This window comes from Bos grunniens, chromosome 11 (assembly GCF_055505025.1).
Source record: "Bos grunniens cultivar Pamir isolate PY7600 chromosome 11, Bosgru_T2T1.0, whole genome shotgun sequence".
Classification (NCBI taxonomy): domain Eukaryota; kingdom Metazoa; phylum Chordata; class Mammalia; order Artiodactyla; family Bovidae; genus Bos; species Bos grunniens.
Window position 1 is genome coordinate 11925242 of NC_141175.1, and position 17927 is coordinate 11943168.

Below are 17927 nucleotides of genomic sequence, written 5' to 3' on the forward strand. Positions count from 1 at the left end.
CAGTAGCAGGCCTCGGTGTCCCCGCCCCCTCTGCCCTCGCCAGCCGGTCCTAGCCAGTCCCCTGGCCTCTGCACCTTCTTCTCCAGCTGTGAAATGAGAGCGCTGATGCTTGCCTTGAAGCGGTTTGGGGGTTTTAGGGGGCGGGTATTGGGTGATGAATTGAAACTGTTAATTTCCTGTAAGTTTTCTGGTATTTGATAGAGGCTTAATAAATGTCATGATTCCACCCATCCTGCCTTCAGCACCTGTAAATGCAGGGGCTCATTTGAGCCTGGGTTTACTGTGTCCTGTGAAGTTAATGTATGGCCTGGTTAGTGCTCTGGCCTGAAATTCTGCCTGCAGATCGTGTGGTTGCTCTTTAACACGGGAAAAGGGGTTCCTTCTTTCTCTTCCCCGCCGCCACCTCCCTCCCTCCCTCGCTCCCTCCCTGTCTCCCCCTTCCCCTCCCCACACCCACTGATCCCTTCTGGGCAATACAGACACGCACACACTGTGTGTCCCTGGGCCCTGCCCTCACTCAGCTTCTCCAGGTCACACTCGCATCCTTGGTGATCTCACCCGTCCTGTGTGCTGCTGGCACCTTACCACGCTTCCAGTCCAGACAGCGCCCGTGAACTCAAGACTTCTGTATCTACCGTATTTCTCTGTGTCAGTGTCTGAAAGGCAGCTGAAATCAGAAACATTCAGAGCCAGACTTCAGACTGACCGCACTTTCTAGCATCCGCTGCCATCTTTTCTATCTCAGGAAGTGGCCAGAACCTTGCAGCCATCCCTGACCCCCTGTTTCTCTCACAGCCAATGTCCAGATCATTAGGAAATCCCTCGTGCTCTCCCTTCAAACTATACGCAGAAGGAGCTGCTTCTCCTCCCGCCCCTGCTGCCACCTGCTACCTGGTGACCACCCTGTCTTCCCTGGAGGGCAGGGATGGGCTTCTAACTGGTTCCCCTGTGCTTGTTTTTTCCAGCACTCTGATGACTCACTGTTCCCATAAAAGCCCAAGTCCTTACAGTGGCCGCAAAGCCTGAGTGGTCTGGCTCCTTACTGCCCTTCACCCCGCACCCTCTGAGTGGTCTGGCTCCTTGCTGCCCTTCACCCCGCACCCTCCGCTTCCCCTGCATTTCCTCACGTGCAGCAGCCTCGCCTTTCTGTGAATCCCAAGCGCCCTCCCGCCTGGGCCCTTGCACTTGCTGAGCCTTCTGTCTAGAAGATCCTCCCCCAGTCCCCTCGCCTCCTCCGTCGTGTCATTTTCTCAGTGAGGCCTCCCCTGCTGCTCTGCCGACCCTCCCCACCAGAACTCCTGTCCCCCCACCTTCCTCTTTTTCTCCAGGCCTCTTATACCTTGTGATACACTGTAGATTTGCTGGTTAACTTTTTCCCTCCAGAGGGCAGACATTTTTTCTTTCCTTTTTCTTCCCCCCCTTTTTTTTTTTCGCTGTTTCCTCAGTCTCTAGACCAGTGTAGAGACTCAGTATTTGTTGAGCAAATTAATGAATGAGTCAAAAACCTAGAAAATCAAGTAACATAAAATAGCAAGTGTACTTTTGGGGGAATGCCCAGCCCCGTGGTCAACCAGAGAATACACAATGAAACAGAATCTCACCATTCTGTCAGTGAGGTGTTGGAGGCAGTGTGACGTGCTTCACAGGAGCTGGAGGCGCTTACACAGTCCCCAGCCCAACCATCTTGTTCTCTAGAGGACTGTGGACATACCACTCTTGAGAAAATGAAGCTTATTACAGCTTTGTTTAAACATGGAAACTCAGGGAATTCCCTGGCAGTCCAGTGGTTAGGACTTGGCGCTTTCACTGCCATGCCAGTGGTTTCAGTCCCTGGTCAGGGAACTAAGGTTCCACAGACCAGGCAGTGTGGTCAAAAAAAAAAAAAGGAAATTTGGCTATATAAGAAGACATGGGGCATCCCCTAGAGTTACTGTCACATTAAAAGTTATTATTAGGAAAACTAAAGCTGTGGAAACTCTGATAAATGCAAAATACTATTCAGAGTTCTAGCTATTCAGTGCAAGAATGGTGACATGGGCTAGAAGTTCATAGGAAAAACTCTTTTTGATATGTTAGAGTTGTGAGGTTTTGGAAAAATTTTTATTTAAAATTCTTCCATGTATTGTTTATACAGTAAATGTTTTCATTGGAAAACAAAGTTCAGCCTTTCTGGTTATTAATGGAATGTGTAATAAATTATATTTAAGGCCTGTAATACTAATAATTAAACTCACCAAAAATAAGAAAATAAATGAAAGCTATAAAACCCAGCGTTGTTGGGTTATGCCAAAAAGCTGTGATCTCTTACACTGTTCCAGATCAGCTTTGAGAATTCTTACAGTATTCTAGGAGATCAGTGGTGGTGGTGAGAACTGTTCAGTTTTGGCCCAGGTAACCTCTTTTGGGGTGATAGCACGTAAATATAATTCTGAAGGACAGAATGTACTATGCAGAGGCATTTTGAGCTCTGCCACCTACAGGGGCAAGTGCCTGAAGCAGTCCTGAGGACCCAGGCCATAGTGGGGGCAGCACTGGGCCGTGGCCCGGCAGGGCCCAGAGAGCAAGTGCGTGCAGAGCAGCAGCATGTGAGGGGAGAGGCCACGGCGGCGGGTGTGTCGTAAGCACGAGCCTCTCAGGAGACGAGGCAGGGGCATCTGACAGGTGTATGCGGACCCAAGGGGTTTTCTGTCTGTGCTGTGGTCCTTGGCACCTTAGAGATGGTGAAACGTGCATTTAATGGATGGCTTTTTGTGGGGGTGGGACTTTGATCACAGACCATAAAGCAGATGCAGCAAAGAATGCTGGAGCTCAAGAAGACTCTGCAAAAGGAACTGGTGAGTGACCCTTCTCCCCGCTGCCCGAGCCCTGCTGGCTGCGTGGTCCTCCTCAGGGCCCTCACTGCCTGATGGTGCTCCCTTCCTCCCCCGGGACCGCAGATCTCTGGGAAGTCAGATGTTGGCTGGTGGGACAGTGGCCCTGCCACCTTGAACGTGCTCCTGGAAAGTGGCTCTGTGACCCCTGGCACAAGCCCTCTTTCTGTGAGCCAGTGTGTTTTCTGAGAGGTCAGTGAGGTGATGTGTGTAGCACGCATGCATGCAGAAGGCCAGGTCGGGTGCTCACTGCCCCAGGAGACGAGTCCTGACCCGGATAAAGGAAATGGCTGAACTTCCTCATGTCCCTCTATCCCTCCTCCCAGCCAGCACCCTACCTTCTCAGGTGCTGGCGCTTCCTTCCCAGCTGAGCCCCTGTCACCCTGCTGTGTTCTGTGTGTGGCAAAGAGCTTCAGGTGATCACAGCCTAGGCCAGGTGACTTTCCCGTGTCATTTTCAGATCTGTCTTGAAGGGCTCAATGTAGCATCTTTGGTTTTTTTCAGAAAATTAGACCTGATAATGAGCTTTTTGAAGTCCGAGAGAAGCCTGGGCCTGAGATGTCAAACATGGCACCTTCGGTCACAAATAATGCTGACCTGACTGACGCTCGTGAGATCAACTTCGAGTACCTCAAACACGTGGTTTTAAAATTCATGTCCTGTCGCGAATCTGAGGTAAAGGGCTTTTGAATTGCCCTTTGGGTACTGAGTTCCACCTGGTTCATTTGTCTGGGCCTCACCTGGCTTCCCACCAGTTCCATTTCTTTCTTCCTTTCCCACAGTCCACTTTGACCACAAGTGTGGACACTTAGTCATGTCTCCAGCTGGCATTGACCTGCTGGTTGAGCAGCCCGCAGGGGACTCCTAGTAGGGAACTGGCTCCTGGGAGGAGATGCGGGTTGGATGCCGAGGCCAGGGTCCAGGGAGCTGCATCTGTCCAGCGGTCCTGCCTCCTGCTGAAGAGCAGGGAGCTGCCATGGCCGTCCTGGTGATCTTGCCAGTCCCCAAGTAAGAGGTAGGGGAGAAGAGCCAGCAGCCCTCAGAATGCCCACCTCCACCCTCTATGTGGTCCTTGCCGACCAAGCCGGGAGTGCACCGGAGGAGCAGGACCGGGAGATGGCTACCAGTTAGCTGCTGACCGCCTGCTAACTCCCATCGAGGCCCATGGCAGCAAAACTTACTTTGTTTCAGGCTTTTCATCTTATAAAAGCTGTGTCAGTGTTGCTGAACTTTTCACAAGAGGAGGAGAACATGCTCAAAGAAACCCTGGAGTATAAGGTAGGGTTTCCTGGTCTGCTGTCTGCCTTCCAAAAACTAGTCAGTCGTCCCAGCCCTGGCAGATGAGAGCAGTGCACGGCTGCATCATTAGCTTGGAAGGTGCCTCTGGATGATGAACTTGATGGGGCAGTGCTGACTGAGGACACGCTCTGTGCCCACAGGTCTCTGCTGTACTTGACTAACAGGCCTGTGACAGCACTCCCATTGGTATCACTTCATCAACAGCTCAGGTCTGGCTAGCACCCAGACTTTTTAAAAAAGTGAAAAATACCCATAAAGGACCTGCATAAAAGCTGTAGTAGAAAACACTGAGCTGCTCCCACCAGAGTCAGGATCGTGGAGGGGAGGAAGGGCCAGGAGAGCAGGATGGGAGGGGAATCTTTCAGCTCCTTCTGCACCCAGTCCTGGCTCCTCATCTCAGGAGCCTTTTTTGTTTCAAACACAGATGTCGTGGTTTGGGTCCAAGCCAGCTCCCAAGGGCAGCATCCGGCCATCTATCTCCAACCCTCGGACACCGTGGTCCTAGGTGGCACTACCCAGGGATGGGGGCTCCAAGGGCTGACACTTTTTCTGTGAAAAGAACACTGACACACCACAGTCCTGGTGGGTTTTTAATCACTGTAACTGCAGTATTTTGTACAAGCGTCTGAACATTGTTTACAAGACTTAAGGCCCACTCCTGCAGACTGATACGAATCTCAGGAGGTCGCTGATCCTGACATCCTGGTTTCCGGAGAGCCCTGGCACAACCCACATTGCCACAGTGCTGCTAAAATCCCAGCTCTGGCCAGCACCCACCTGCACCTGAATCTTCTTTCAGTTAGCACTTAAAGCTGAAGCCCTCAGCCTGTGTCAGAGGGGAGGCAGCCAATCCATCATGTGGTGATGATGCTGGACAGACAGGCCTTCGAAACGGTGCCCAGGAGGGCAGACCCACCTGCTTCTGCCGTGAAGAGCCAACTCAGTGAGGCTGGCTTTTTTCAGCTCCCTTTCCCTGTTCGTAAGTTTGGGTTCAGGTGAGTTAGAAGAGGCTTTTGAGCGCTTCCGCCCAAGGAAACATTATTTCACCTTGCTACTCAGACATCCTAGAACTTCAGATGTGTCCATCTCTAAGGTACTCTGGGGCCAGTGTGGATTAATGAATATATGCACCTTTCTGACAGTATCTCATTTTACTGAAGAAAACTAGCAAATGTGTAAAAAGATTCTTAGTACCAAATACACTCAATTGCCTTTTTAATGAATGTACTTGTGGTGGATAGGTTGCTGGTAAACCATTTTAAACTATTTTTTATAGCTAAAGTTCCTCGCTATTATAAACATGTCTTCTGTATTATAAAATCCATTTAACTGGTGTGTTCTTAAGGGAAAATCAGAGCATCAAGAGGAAATTATTTCTAAGATTGGGATCCTTGTCCCAATCTGCCTCCCTCTGAAGCAGTGGTGGTATTTCACTTGCTTAGATCTTAATTCTGTTGTTATAACACTGAGCAAATGCTAATCAATGTTTTCTACTGCTGAGGACAGTCTGCTGTATTCAAAGGAAGCCGCAGCTGCTCCTCTCCTCCCCCCAGCCTTGACCAAAACGTTGGAGGTGGACTGCCCTTTAAGTGGAGCCACCATCTCCCCATCGCCGCACCCACCCCCGGATATTTAAGATGACACTACATTCACGTGTGGCGTCCAGGCGGCCCCTGCCTGGCTGCAGTGCTCGACAACACGCAGATGGCTCTGGGAGTGACTGATGAAATCTCGTATTCATCATCATTAAAGAAAGGGAAACACTTGCCCTGGATAAGCCACACTTTCAGATCTAAAGGGAAACTGTATAGTTTGATGAAAGTTTTATTGGTTAAATAAAAAACTGAGTTACTAACTGGAGCTCCTAGATTTATCATCAGTTACCCAATGATGTTAGGTTTCTCAATTGTTTAGGGCTAATATATATATAAAATATATCTCACAGGAAAGCAAGGATATGCAATTAACGTAAGACAGTCCCATGGCCCTCGAAGTACCAAGCAAGGGCAGCATTACCCACATCCAGCTCGGGCTCTGCTGCCCAGTGACGCTTGTTACCCACCTCCTCCTGCGGCTCCCCCGGCAGATGCGACCCACGTCTAGGAGCCCGTTTCCCATTATCTGGTGGGGACACAAACCAGGACTCCCTTCTGTTCCATCATTTTGACAAGTAGGAAGTAGCTCTTCCAGCTGTTCCAGGAAAGAGTTCCTTAAATTGGGTAGTTAGGGCGATCCCAGCACAGCTGTGGGAGGCCCCGCTGACTCCCGTGGCCTCTCCAGCCCTTGAGCTGGTCTCGACGCCCCAACACCCGCCGGCAGTTTTAGACACAGTTGTGGGGCCCCGTTAGGTCTGTTCTTGCACAGGGAGGATGCGTTCTGATTAGGCTTTCCTCCTGCATGTTGAATTTCCTTCAGCTTTAAGAGGAAGAGTGGAGTAAATACTCTTAAGTGATTTAATGCACTTTTACTTGTATAGAACGTTCTGTGCTAGACAGTACATAGAGCCCTTTATATGAGCATCGGATCTTGATCTCACCCTCCATGTTGTAAATAGGGATTGTATTATCTAAAACTGCTGTAGAAAATTCATTTGTGGTGCAATACACTTTTGATTAAAGCCCTTCAATCCAGATGCAGTGCATTTTACTTATCGGTTGGTGTCAGCATCTCCTCTGTGACTTGTTGAATTTAGTACCTTGTGTCTCACTTGAAAACTTCAAGGCTAGCTTCAAGGGCCTTAGAGCATTTGTCTTGCAGAAAGAACCTTCCCAGGTTAGGTTTGGGTGAGTAAATATTATATTTGTAGTTTAATGAAGCCAGCAGCCTAGTCCTACCTCCCAGGAAGGGTGGGGGTTCTGCAGAGGAGCTGGGAGGATCGTCACTTTGGTCAACATCCATCTCCAAGGCCCGCATGACTGGGGAGAGCTTCAGGAATACGAATGGGGTCCTTACCATAACAGAATGCAGACTACAGTTCCATGTGCTAAAAAGGAAAGACAAGCATCTGCTCTTCAGACAGGCCTACCGTCAGCGGTTACAGGGAACAAAATGTGCCTTGTCTGTGTACAGGCTTGTTCCTACCTGTTTGTCTCTTCCTCCTGTAAAGAAAACCCCTCAGCATCACAGTGTTCCTGGCAAACCGCCAAGCCCAGCGTCAGGAGCGGGTGATGGGCGCACCTGAGTGCACTCCCAGGACTCCAAGTGCAGTTACACAAACTGAGGATTGTTAAATAAGCTCCGAAACTAAGTCCAAATCAGAGGAGTAAAAACAACAGTTATTCAGCAAAACATGTCTGTGTAGCAGCCAGCAGCACTGTGGCCCAGGCTGAGGGACTGCTGCACCCAGACTGTGAGGAAGCCACGCTCGCTCCCGGGCAGCCCTGCAGGGACTTTTGTCTGTCTACCCCTCCACGTCCAGTTTCCAGAACAGGCCACCTCTCATTCATGACCATCCCATTTATTTCCCGTTCCTTTTATACACGTGAAACACACGGCAGAGTATATACTAATAAGCCAAGAGCTTTATTGATGCAGCAGGCACTTTACAATGAACCCAAGAGAGCCCGCCTTCTCTGGGAGGTTGGGGTGTCTGTACAAACCCTAGGGGGTTTCCGCTTCAAAAAAAAAAACCAAGCTCTCCCTTTTACGGCAGCCCTTGGATCTGCACCAGCCCAAATCACCCCTCCCTCCTTTTAAACAGGCAGTGCACACAGGTACCCCGGACCAAGGCAGGCCAGCCACTCTGGTAGACGGTCACAATGTCAGTTCTGCGTTACTCGTGAACAAAGGCATAGACTATCAGATCCTGCAAAGGATTTATGAAAACAGTTAAGACGATCTCTCCCTCCACCTTGAAAATAAAACACACTTCAGCGGATGCAGGTCCTGAAATAGTTGACTTGGGAGTTCCGAGGCAGGCGGCCCATTGTCAATCCCTTCTTCGATAGCCTGTGCATCCAAAATTCTCGAGGTAACATGAGTCTCTCTTTTTTTTAAACAGTCTTTCTTGCTGTAAGAACTCTTATAATGGAGCCTAGTCCTCCTACTGCTAATGCCTGTAGGGGCAGCAAAAGAAAAGGTGTCAATTGAGATCTGGTTGGCCAAGGGGCTCCTCGCTTCTTGCCAGGGGAGACGGGACTACACTCCTGACCATGTCACAGATCTTCTGAAAAAGCATTCCTGCAAGAGCACATAAGAGGTGCCAATAGGGCCCGCATTCGAGGGATCAAGCCCTTTCCTGGAACAAAGGGTCCCCAAAAGCCGTTGGCTCTTTAAGGCAGGAGAACTGGGCTTGCAACACTGTCACCAAGCTCATACCAAGCCCCCCAGCTTCCCTTTGACAAGCTCACTGTACCCAGGCACAGCCCTAGGCCCTAAAACAGACACTAGCCCACTGCAGTGGAAATGTCCACAAGCTCATGCATCCGGCTGCCATGAAGGGACCAGAGAGCGTGGCCCCCCAGACCACTCCGAGGTCTTTGCTCAGCTCCCAAGCACCATGGTCACCTCCGTGACGAAGCCCAGGAGCTCACCTTCTGGCAGAGCAGGCAGAACACCCACCAGCAGGACCAAAGGCCACAACCCAGCCCAGGCCTGAGGCCGGCCACGTGACTGACCCCTCAGTTAAGGGCTGCTCCCTTAGTACTCGGCAGAGCCTTTCATGAGGGACACTGGCTTGACAAGAGGTGCCCCCCCCAACACCTTGTACTAAAACAAGCAAAGGACAGGCCCAGCTTTTCCAGCTTCAGGAGGATGAAGGCCCTATTAAAAGACTGCCAAGATATCTACCACTGTTTGTGTGTGGCCTGGTGAGGTGAGGCGAGGCTGGAGCAGGAAGCCCTCAGAGCTAACCAGAGGGCTCAGCCTGCATCTAAGGCCCAGGACCACCACCTCCGCCAGCCTGAAGAAAGTAATCAAAGCCCTGCCACCAGCAAGCCTGCCTGAACCTCCCCAGCCAAGTTACAGGCCCGGAGGCCTGCCCAGCAAAACTCGCAGCTAAAGCAACGGCAGTGACCAGAGATGGTGGACCCCTACCAGTGCTTCCTTGGGAGAGGTAAGTGATCAGATGTCCCAGGTTGCTTGAGGCGTGGCCCTCATTCTCACAGGCAGCCCATCCTGTCTGTGTTTGGGACTGCCTGGCCTGTTGATCTGAACCCTGGGCTGGGGGTGAGCCAGTGGGCAATGTGTTCACGTACCTTTTCATGCCACTGGAGTAACACTGCGCTGCTATTCTCTGTGGGCTTCTCAAACCCTTTATAAATGTACTTCATTAGCAAGTCAATGCCATTTCTGTCCAGCGACTGCACAGCCTGCTCGATTTCGCTGCTCTTAAAGTTTGTAAGCACTTTCAGCACCACGCCCTGGGCCCGCTCCTACGGGGGAAAGAGAAAGGGAATGGGGTCTAGAGCCATGGCCCAGGCATACCCACATCCTGCACTGCAGGCTCTGAAACACCAAAGCAAGTAGTCAGAACTCATTAGGAACACTGCCCAATTTCTAATTCATTTGCAATGCTTAAAAAAAAAAAAAAAATATATATATATATATAGTGAAATTTTGTTTATTAAGTCTCAAAGTATCCCAAAGTATTCAAAGCCAATGATTTATTCCACTTATCTGAGGGGAAATAAGCAGTTTACTGGGGAGAAGAATCACTACTTCTGATGACACCAGCAAGGCCTTAAACTCCCATATTTAAAAAACAAACAACAAACCCCCCACATAGCAAAAAGCGAGTTTCCTTGGCCGTATCTTCTGTGCTCACTCCCAGTGGAACAAAGGGGCCATTCCCCTCCACGTTTGAGAGGTGCAGCCATTGATTAAATCAAGATATCATCACAACATAGGAAAAAACCCAGCTCTAAAGAGACCCCTTTCCCTGGACCAAATTTTAGATAGCCTCACTGATGAGATTTTAGGCAGCCTAACCGATGCAGTCTGCCCAAGTGTCTCATCTCACCTGTTTTTAAGAGGCAGAAATCATAAAACACTGAAAATCCTTATGCAAATAAAGCCTATTCAATAGCTTAAAAAAGCATAACCACTAAGTCCCATGTGGCAAGCTAATTTATAACTTTGTTCATCAGGAAGGGCTGGGCTGACTTCTCACCCCATGAGGCTTTGGGGAGGAATGAACGTTTCTTTGGGGAGTGTTTACTACAAACACTGACAGCTTTGGTGTCAGGGGCGCCAGGCAGCTTCTGTGGAAACACTGCCCGCTGCCAGCTCACTTCCCTGGTAGAGATTCACTGATGCAGAGTGAGACACATGCTGTCCAGAGCCCCGGGGAGCTCACGCCCTGGTCCCAACACCGCCCAGCAGCGCTGCGGCTCGACCCCCTTTACCTTCACGGCTTGGTTCTTGGTGTTGACAGGAGAGTTCCGCAAGGCTGCGTGAAATGCCCGGAGCATGTCCCCTGTGCACCAGCAGCGGTTAAGGACAGCTCGCCTCAGCACGTCCGCGCTTTTCTTAACAAACTCATTTCAGAAGGAGCTCAAGGGGGCAGAGACAAATGCCATCTTATTCACATCTAACCCCCCACCCACTGTGGCTTCTGGGTGGGCACAACCTGTTAATAGAGGGCAGTCTATAGCTCTCCTGAGCCACGCAGAGGGCAGAAGGGGCACCTCTGCCATACCTCTCCTTCTGCGGCCCCTAAACCTTCCCCTTCAAAGCAAGTTTGGACATGGACTCGCTCCCTCCCGGGAGGAGGAATAAAGTTGCTGCCCCAGCAGGGTGACTGGCAGCACTATCTGACAAAGCTGGTTGACATCTGCTTAGCACCGGGCCCCGTATCTGCCCTGCCAGACCCTCATGACCACTGTATGAGGTTATCATTTTCATCTTCGCATTCTCCAAAGGGAAGAACGAAGGCACAGATGGAGGTCCCTAATTCTTAATCCAGTGTGTTAAACCATTAAAGAAATTAAGATGTGCTAAAACTTTTATCTTCCAAAACCTACCCAAGTCAGGTCCCAACGGAGGGAAACTTAACAATCTCAAAGAACCTTCTGCCAAGAAAACAAACCAACCCTCCCCTTCTTGTTCCCCAAACCTTAGCAGGAGTCCTGACACATTCTTTGCTGAGCTCTGAATATCCAGCACGCAAAAGAAAATTACAATCTGGGTTAGGTCCCTAAAGGTGACACCTATTTTAAACTGAATTACATCAGCTGACTTTCATTTCCTCATCCGAAACATCAGCTTCAGCCAAAAAGCTTCAAAAATAGAACAAGAGGTGGCTTCTGCCCAATCGGGTCTCTACTCCTGTTCATGCAGCCATACCCACGTGTGAACAGCCAGAGCCTCCCGAGCACAGCCGAGTCCCCCGTCTGCCCCCCTGTGGCCTCCATCTTGAGTGAGTTGGGCCCACACACCCAGGGTGGAGCCCCCTAGCACCCTGCGGGGCTGTGGTCCACCTTGCAATGTGAGAGGCAGCCCACTCACACCCTGTACCTGTCAGCTTTGGAATTTCTTTCTCCCAGCCAGGCACGGGCCAGTCTGATATCAGTCACTGATAAAACTTCTACCTCAGAACTCTTTGTGAATTTGGCATCCCAGAGCAATAAGCAGAGTCCCAGTAAGCTTAAGAGGAACCGTACAACTGGCACTCCACTAACCAAGCATGGTTGGGAAACAGTACTTCAGAAGATGAACAGGTAAGGGTAGGGTAACCAGTCCACAGAGGCAAAAAGACTCACCACCCTGGAGTTCATCTCTGCAGCATCCTTCTGCCTATCATTCACTGTAGTGTTGAAAGGGCCTTCAGCAGCTGAGGCAACTAGGGAGCAGGGAGGAGCATACCATCTATCAAACTGGCCTCTGTCTAGGATAGTTTTAGGCCCTTCCAGAAAACCGGCTGTGGAAGCTGGGGAACGGTGCCCAGCTCCTAGTCTCCTCTAGATCAGGGTTTCTCAACCACAGCACTAATGACATTTTAGACCAGATGACTGATGTGGGGTCTATCCTGTGCATCTGACAATACTGAGCAGCACCTCTGGCCTCCACGCACTAGTTTCCAGTGGCACACCCCACCACATACCAAACTGACAATCAGAGTATCTCCAAACATGGACAAATTTCCTCAGGGGCAGCAGACACTGCAAAATCACTCAAAACTCTGCTCTGGACAGATCCTCACTCCAGAGGACCAGAAGGTGCCTAAGCAGGAAGAAAAAGAACCAAGTCTCAGATATGTGCCCAGGTGTTTTCACGTGTCATCTCATTACTGCTAACAGTTCTTTGTGACAAGAATCATTATTCTGATTTTAAAAGCAATGAATCTGAGTCTCAGAGAAGGAAAATGACGTGCTCAAAGTCACAAAGCTAAGCTGTCCAGCTGGTCTTCAAACCCAAGCATGCCTGACTCCAAAGTCAAGCTCGCTCTACAACCCTCTGCAGCCACTCCCCCGCAGACCCAAGTGGCATGCCCAGGATACTTGCTGTGGGTCCAGTACTGTTCTGAAGCCTTCTGGGATGCGATGCAGTAATGCTCCCATGGAACCTGTAAGCCCAGCTTGGTTCTCCTTTTAACAAAGGAGGCTACCAAGGTTCAGAGAGGGTAACTGACCTACTCAAAGTCACACAGCTATAACGTGACTGAATTGGGTCTGTGTGGGTACACAGCCCATGCTCTATTTCATCCATGACTTGCTTCCCTGTAACAGAACTAGGATGGGCCTACTCCCTACATTCTCCCACTCCAATCAACCAACCCCTATCCCTACTCCCCCCACCTCTGTTCTAAGACTCCTAGAAGCCTGCTCCATAGTTCAATAATCTAATCTAAATCCAATACCTGGCACATGGTAGGGACTGAGCAAATATTAGCTCCTTCCACCTCCCTTCCTGGGCCCTGCTCAGTTCTCATTTGCTAACCTCTCCTTCCCCAATCCCAAGAGGTACACTCTCCATGGTAACAAGGTTTCTGACACTGCCATTAGTGGAGAAACTACCATCCCCTGATGTGCTAAGCCTAGGCTTCCAAGCAGCCTCAAGGAACCTATCATGTCAGGAGTGTACCAAGAGGTGACCTTCAACAAGTCCCTGCAGCATGGGACCAAGACAGCAGATAACCAGACCTTGCGCTCCCCTTCTGTGGATGATCTGGGCCACAGGTCTGATGCTGGAGTCCTTTTGCCAATACCTGCCCATGAGCCGGGTTCTGCACCACAGTGCAGAATCAACCTTCCCTCATGGGGGCCATTCTCATGACCCCACTTCACCAACGGGGAAAGCATGGTGATCCTGACGGGGCAGGAAATAACAAGCTTGAATCCCCACCTTTGAAAATACATTTCTGTTCAAACAAAGAAAGGCTGAAGGTATTTGTTTCAAAGGCACATTGGAGGAACACTGCAGGACTCCTCCCAAAGGCAGTGAATGGGTTCAACTTCCCAAGCTGAGTCAACTGATAAAACACCCAGAATCTGATTTATATACAGTACAGCCTGAGCCTCCAACCCTGTCCTGGCCAGTAAGGGGGAGGTGGAGGCACTTCCTGTAACACCATTTGAATGAAGAAAAATCCTTCCTGTGAGAATAAGTCAGTTTCCTGTGCTCAAAGTGCTAAAGGACCAAGCAGGCTGTGACAACCACCTCTATTTTTAATCTTGTTTTCTAAATGCTTGTTTTCTGTGACCACAAACAGTCATTTCCAGTCGCGGGGCTCTACTTTTACATCTCACTTTATGCTGCTTGGTTTTTCTTAGCTCTAAACAACTCGTTTTTTTCCACTGCTTCCTGCACAAGAAGGCTATGGGGGGAGGGAGCCAAAACTCACTTGTTGAACGTGGCTGAGACCACTGAGGTCCAAGACCCAATGGTCACAGGAAACTAAGAGTAGGTGAGGAAGAGTGGCACTAAGCTGAAGGGTCAGAACGATTCTGAGGTGCGAGGTGAAATCTCAGACCTCAGGGCTGGACTAAGGCTGCAGCCTTCGCTCCCCCTTGGGTCCTTTCTTCCCAAAGACTGCCATCTACCACCTATTTTCAAGTGGTGCTGCGATCCAGCCCGAAAGGACTGTGCCTGGGAGCCGCCCTGGCCTCTCAATTACTCAGCGGTGGCTCACCTTGGCCCCTCCCGCCTATCAAGCCCGAGTAAGGCCCGGTTTCCTGCATGAGAGATGGAGTGATCGGGAGCCCAGGCAAGGGCCAGCCTGAGGGGACGGAGGGAGGAAAGAGGGGAGGCCTCCCGGGGCAATGAAGGGCCTGCGGGGCTGGAGGTCGGTCCGGCATGCTCTTGGGGCCGCCGAGCCAGCCAGCCCACCAGGATCCAGGAGCCGCGTGGGGCCGCACTGCTGAGGGAGGGTCCAGGGGCCCGGGACCAGGACAAGGGGGCCCGAGACCAGGACAAGGGGAGTGGGGAGGCCAGATGAAAGGGAACTGAGGATGCCTGCCCGAGGAGAGCCAGATCGGGAGTTGGGAGACTGACCTGGGGGGTCCTGGGGTGAGAGGAGCGGAGAGGCCGGCCTGAGGGGCCAGAGCCAGGGATGAGGAAAGTAGGAAGGCCGGGCCACAGGGGAGCCCGGGCCGCCGCGCGGGGGAAGGATATTGCCGCAGGAGCCCGTCCACCTCGCTAGGGTCCGGGCCTGGCTCGCCCGCCGCCGCCGCCGCCTCCTCCTGCTCGTCCACGAATTTGTTCTCATCAAATTCATCGATGTCCACCCGACGGAAGCGCGAAGACAGCGTGTTCCGGGCCATGGCGGGGACTCAGCGCCCGCTGAACCGGCTATGCTCCGGAGCAGACCTCCACTCTACTCCGCTCAGAACCGGCTCCGGCTCGGGGGCGGGAAGCGGCCGCCCGGCACCTCCTCCACCTCCTCCGCGCGCAGCCGCTGCCGCCCGCCCACTTCCGGTTCTCGCCGGAACCGGAAGTTCTGGTGGGAGGGAGGGGCGGGGTGCGTCGCTTTGGGAAGCGCTGAGAGACGGACCTGGCAGTCTAACCTGTGGACCACTGCGGGGCTAGTAATCTTCATGGAATCTCAGTTTACCCTTCTGAGAAGCGGGCGGCCAATCCTCCGCAGGCCCAGCACATAGATGCCACAGCTGCACTCTTCGGCTTCCCTCCTGCACCCGAGGAACCCCTGGCCAGGGCGGGCATAGTCGCGGATTCCGGGTGTCATCTCTGCCCAGACTGAGGGGGCACGGGGCCTCCAGAAGAAGGAGCCCTGCTCTGCCTGTCGAGTGCTGGCAGGCTTCTGGGAGAAGACAGCTTCGAGCTGAGGCCTGAGGGATGAGTAGTAGTTCTTATGCCCCGAGAGTGATTGAATGGGAGAGCCTAAGTCTCGAATTTGAAGACCTTAGGACGCCACCACAAGGAGCTCAGAGGAGGTTGCATCTGACCTTATTGTTGTAGTGACCCTATTGTTAATGGCCTGGGAGACTTTCAAGACGTTTAAAATGTATCGAGGGTGCTGACAAGACAGTGAAGACATTTGGATTTGAGTGCGGCGTCCCGCGTGTGTAGCAGTCTCCTTGACCCGCAGTGTAGGGGGCGGGGATAGGGGGATGACCCTGTGACCACCATCGTGGCAGGAAGGGCGAGGTCCTGGGGACTGAGAAATCTTGACTGGCTGGAAAGGCATATCCTGGAAGAAAAGGAATCTGCAGAATCTGAAGTGGGGGAAATGGGGGTGGGGAGAAATAGGGCAGAGTCAAGGACAACTTTGTGGTGTCAAGATTAGGTGCCTGGGCTGCTGCTTGAGGAGCTCTTGCTCTCGTTTCCGACTCTTTGCGACCCCCTGGACTATACTGTCTATGGAATTCTCCAGGCCAGAAGGGATAGGCTCCCACCCACCATCCCAGGGTAGCCTTTCCCTTCTCCAGGGGATCTTCCCAACCCAAGGCTCGAACCCAGGTTCCCCACATTGCCTGGGCCCGGGGTGGGGGGGGCGGTGATTCTTTACCAGCTGAGCCACAAAGTGAAAGTGAAAGTCCCTCAGTTGTGTGGACTCTTTGCAAACCCATGGACTATACAGTCCATGGAATTCTCCAGGCCAGAATACTGGAGTGGGTAGCCTATCCCTTCTCCAGGAGATGTTCCTAACCCAGGGATCGAACCAGGGGTCTCCTGCATTACAGGCGGATTCTTTACCAACTGAACTATGAGGGAAGCCACAGTGAGCCTTAGCCTGAGACTACATTGGGTCTTTGTTTCTATATAATGGTATTCCTTTTCATAAAGACCAGTAGTTAATGAAATGTGCGTGGGTTTTCATTTTTTCAAACATTTCTCATTGAACTCTCTACAGATCAAAAAATATTGCCCAGCTAAGGTGCTACCTAATATTGGGTGCTAAAGATAGACTCCTACAGTGAAACAGGTGCTGAATAAAAGTCTCAAGGGTCTTGGGAGACCTGCCTATCAGTTCCATACCTTGGAAGAAATCTGTGACCGAGGCAGGCAACAAGCTAACAGAAATTATATCCCCAGAACATTCTGATCAGAAGGAATTTCAAACCAGAAATGCTCATTTTAAAAGTAAGGAAATAGCTCCCAAGTAAACTAGTAAATGAAATAATATCACTGTTTATGATCATGGATCTGCCTTCCAGTCAGTGAGGCAGAAATTTAAAAATCCACACTATGTCAGGGATGACTGCATTTTGAGGAGGGGGAAAAAAAAAACATGCAGTTTCTGAGAGCACCTTGGATAAAGTGATTAAGAGAAATGTCCCTGAGGAGGTGATGCTGAAGTGGATCTGAAGGATGGAGCCAAGCAAAGGCTCAAACACAGGGCAAGCTTGGTGTGTTCCAGAAAAAGCAAGGCCATACTGGAGCAGAAGAGTAAGAAGAAACAAGATGGGGCTTCCCTTGTGGCTCAGCTGGTAAAGAATCTGCCCGAAAAACCTGGGTTCAATCCCTGGGTTGGGAAGATCCCCTGGAGAAGGGAAAGGCTACCCACTCTAGTATTCTGGCTTGGAGAATTCCATGGACTGTATAGTCCATGGGATTGCAAAGAGTCAGACAGGACTGAGCGACTTTCACTTTCTGAAATGCAAAGAAATCTTAACCTACGAGAAGAAACGACGACGTGGAAGAGGGAAGGGGGAGTGGCGGGTGCTGTAGGACTTTGAAGGTGAGAAAAGGATGTGGTCTTAACTCAGGACAGCCCTGGAAGTTCTGGGCAGAGAAGACACATGATCTAACTCAGTTTGAAAAGGGTCCCTTTGGCAGCTCTACTGAGAACGGGAACCAGAGCAAACGGAGGTGATTTATGAGGTGACAACAATGGTCCAGGAGACAGGCAACGGTGGCTCAATGTCCAGCAGGTGCCAATAACAGTGGTGGGAAGAGGCTGGGTATTTTGAAGATGTGCTGTGCTTAGTTGCTCAGTCGTGTCCGACTCTTTGCGACCCCATGGAATGTAGCCTGCCAGGCTCCTCTGTCCATAGGGATTCTCCAGGCAAGAATACTGGAGTGGGTTGCCATGCCTCCTCCAGGGGATCTTCCCAACTCAGGAATCGAACCAAGGTCTCCCGCATTGCAAGCAGATTCTTTACTGTCTGAGCCACTGACAGAAGCTATAGAATTTGGGGGTGGGTTGAATGTGGCATGTAAGAGAAACAGGGTAGTCATAGAAGGGGCGAAAGAGGAGGAGATGGTTGGATGGTATCACTGACTCAATGAACATGAGTCTGAGCAAACTGGGAGATAGTGAAGGACAGACACAGTCCATGGAGTCAAAAAGAATTGGACACAACTGAGCGATTGAACAACAACAATAGATAAAGTTCAGAAAAGCTGTACACAATTATT

General features: G+C 51.0%; 2 protein-coding genes across 12 annotated transcripts in view; one reads left to right on the top strand and one right to left on the bottom strand.

Moving 5' to 3' along the window:
* Positions 1–6799, top strand: part of GOLGA1 (golgin A1) — a 43997-nt gene extending 37198 nt beyond the window's left edge. For all 6 annotated transcript variants that reach the window (XM_086325219.1, XM_086325222.1, XM_086325224.1 and 3 more), the window contains 4 exons: positions 2775–2834; positions 3375–3545; positions 4062–4148; positions 4594–6799. In XM_086325219.1, the coding sequence (XP_086181345.1) occupies positions 2775–2834; positions 3375–3545; positions 4062–4148; positions 4594–4674 (399 nt within the window). In that variant the 3' untranslated portion in view covers positions 4675–6799. The remainder of the gene's footprint in view (positions 1–2774; positions 2835–3374; positions 3546–4061; positions 4149–4593) is intronic.
* An 871-nt stretch (positions 6800–7670) lies between these two features.
* Positions 7671–16358, bottom strand: ARPC5L (actin related protein 2/3 complex subunit 5 like). Of its 6 annotated transcripts, none has more exons than XR_015136347.1 (4): positions 14601–16358; positions 10514–12329; positions 9365–9541; positions 7671–8224 (listed from the first exon to the last, which is right to left on the bottom strand). XR_015136347.1 is itself a non-coding variant. In XM_086325234.1 (4 exons), the coding sequence occupies exons 1-4, from the start codon at positions 14867–14869 to the stop codon at positions 8162–8164; spliced, it is 462 nt and encodes a 153-aa protein (XP_086181360.1). In that variant the 5' UTR covers positions 14870–16358; the 3' UTR covers positions 7671–8161. The 6 variants fall into 6 exon arrangements, 4 of the variants coding, with proteins under 4 accessions (XP_086181360.1, XP_086181363.1, XP_086181361.1 ...); XM_086325234.1 differs by having other exon boundaries at positions 10514–10585; positions 14720–16358; XM_086325237.1 differs by lacking the exon at positions 14601–16358 and having other exon boundaries at positions 10514–10661; positions 11870–11918.
* Positions 16359–17927: the final 1569 nt, after the last annotated feature.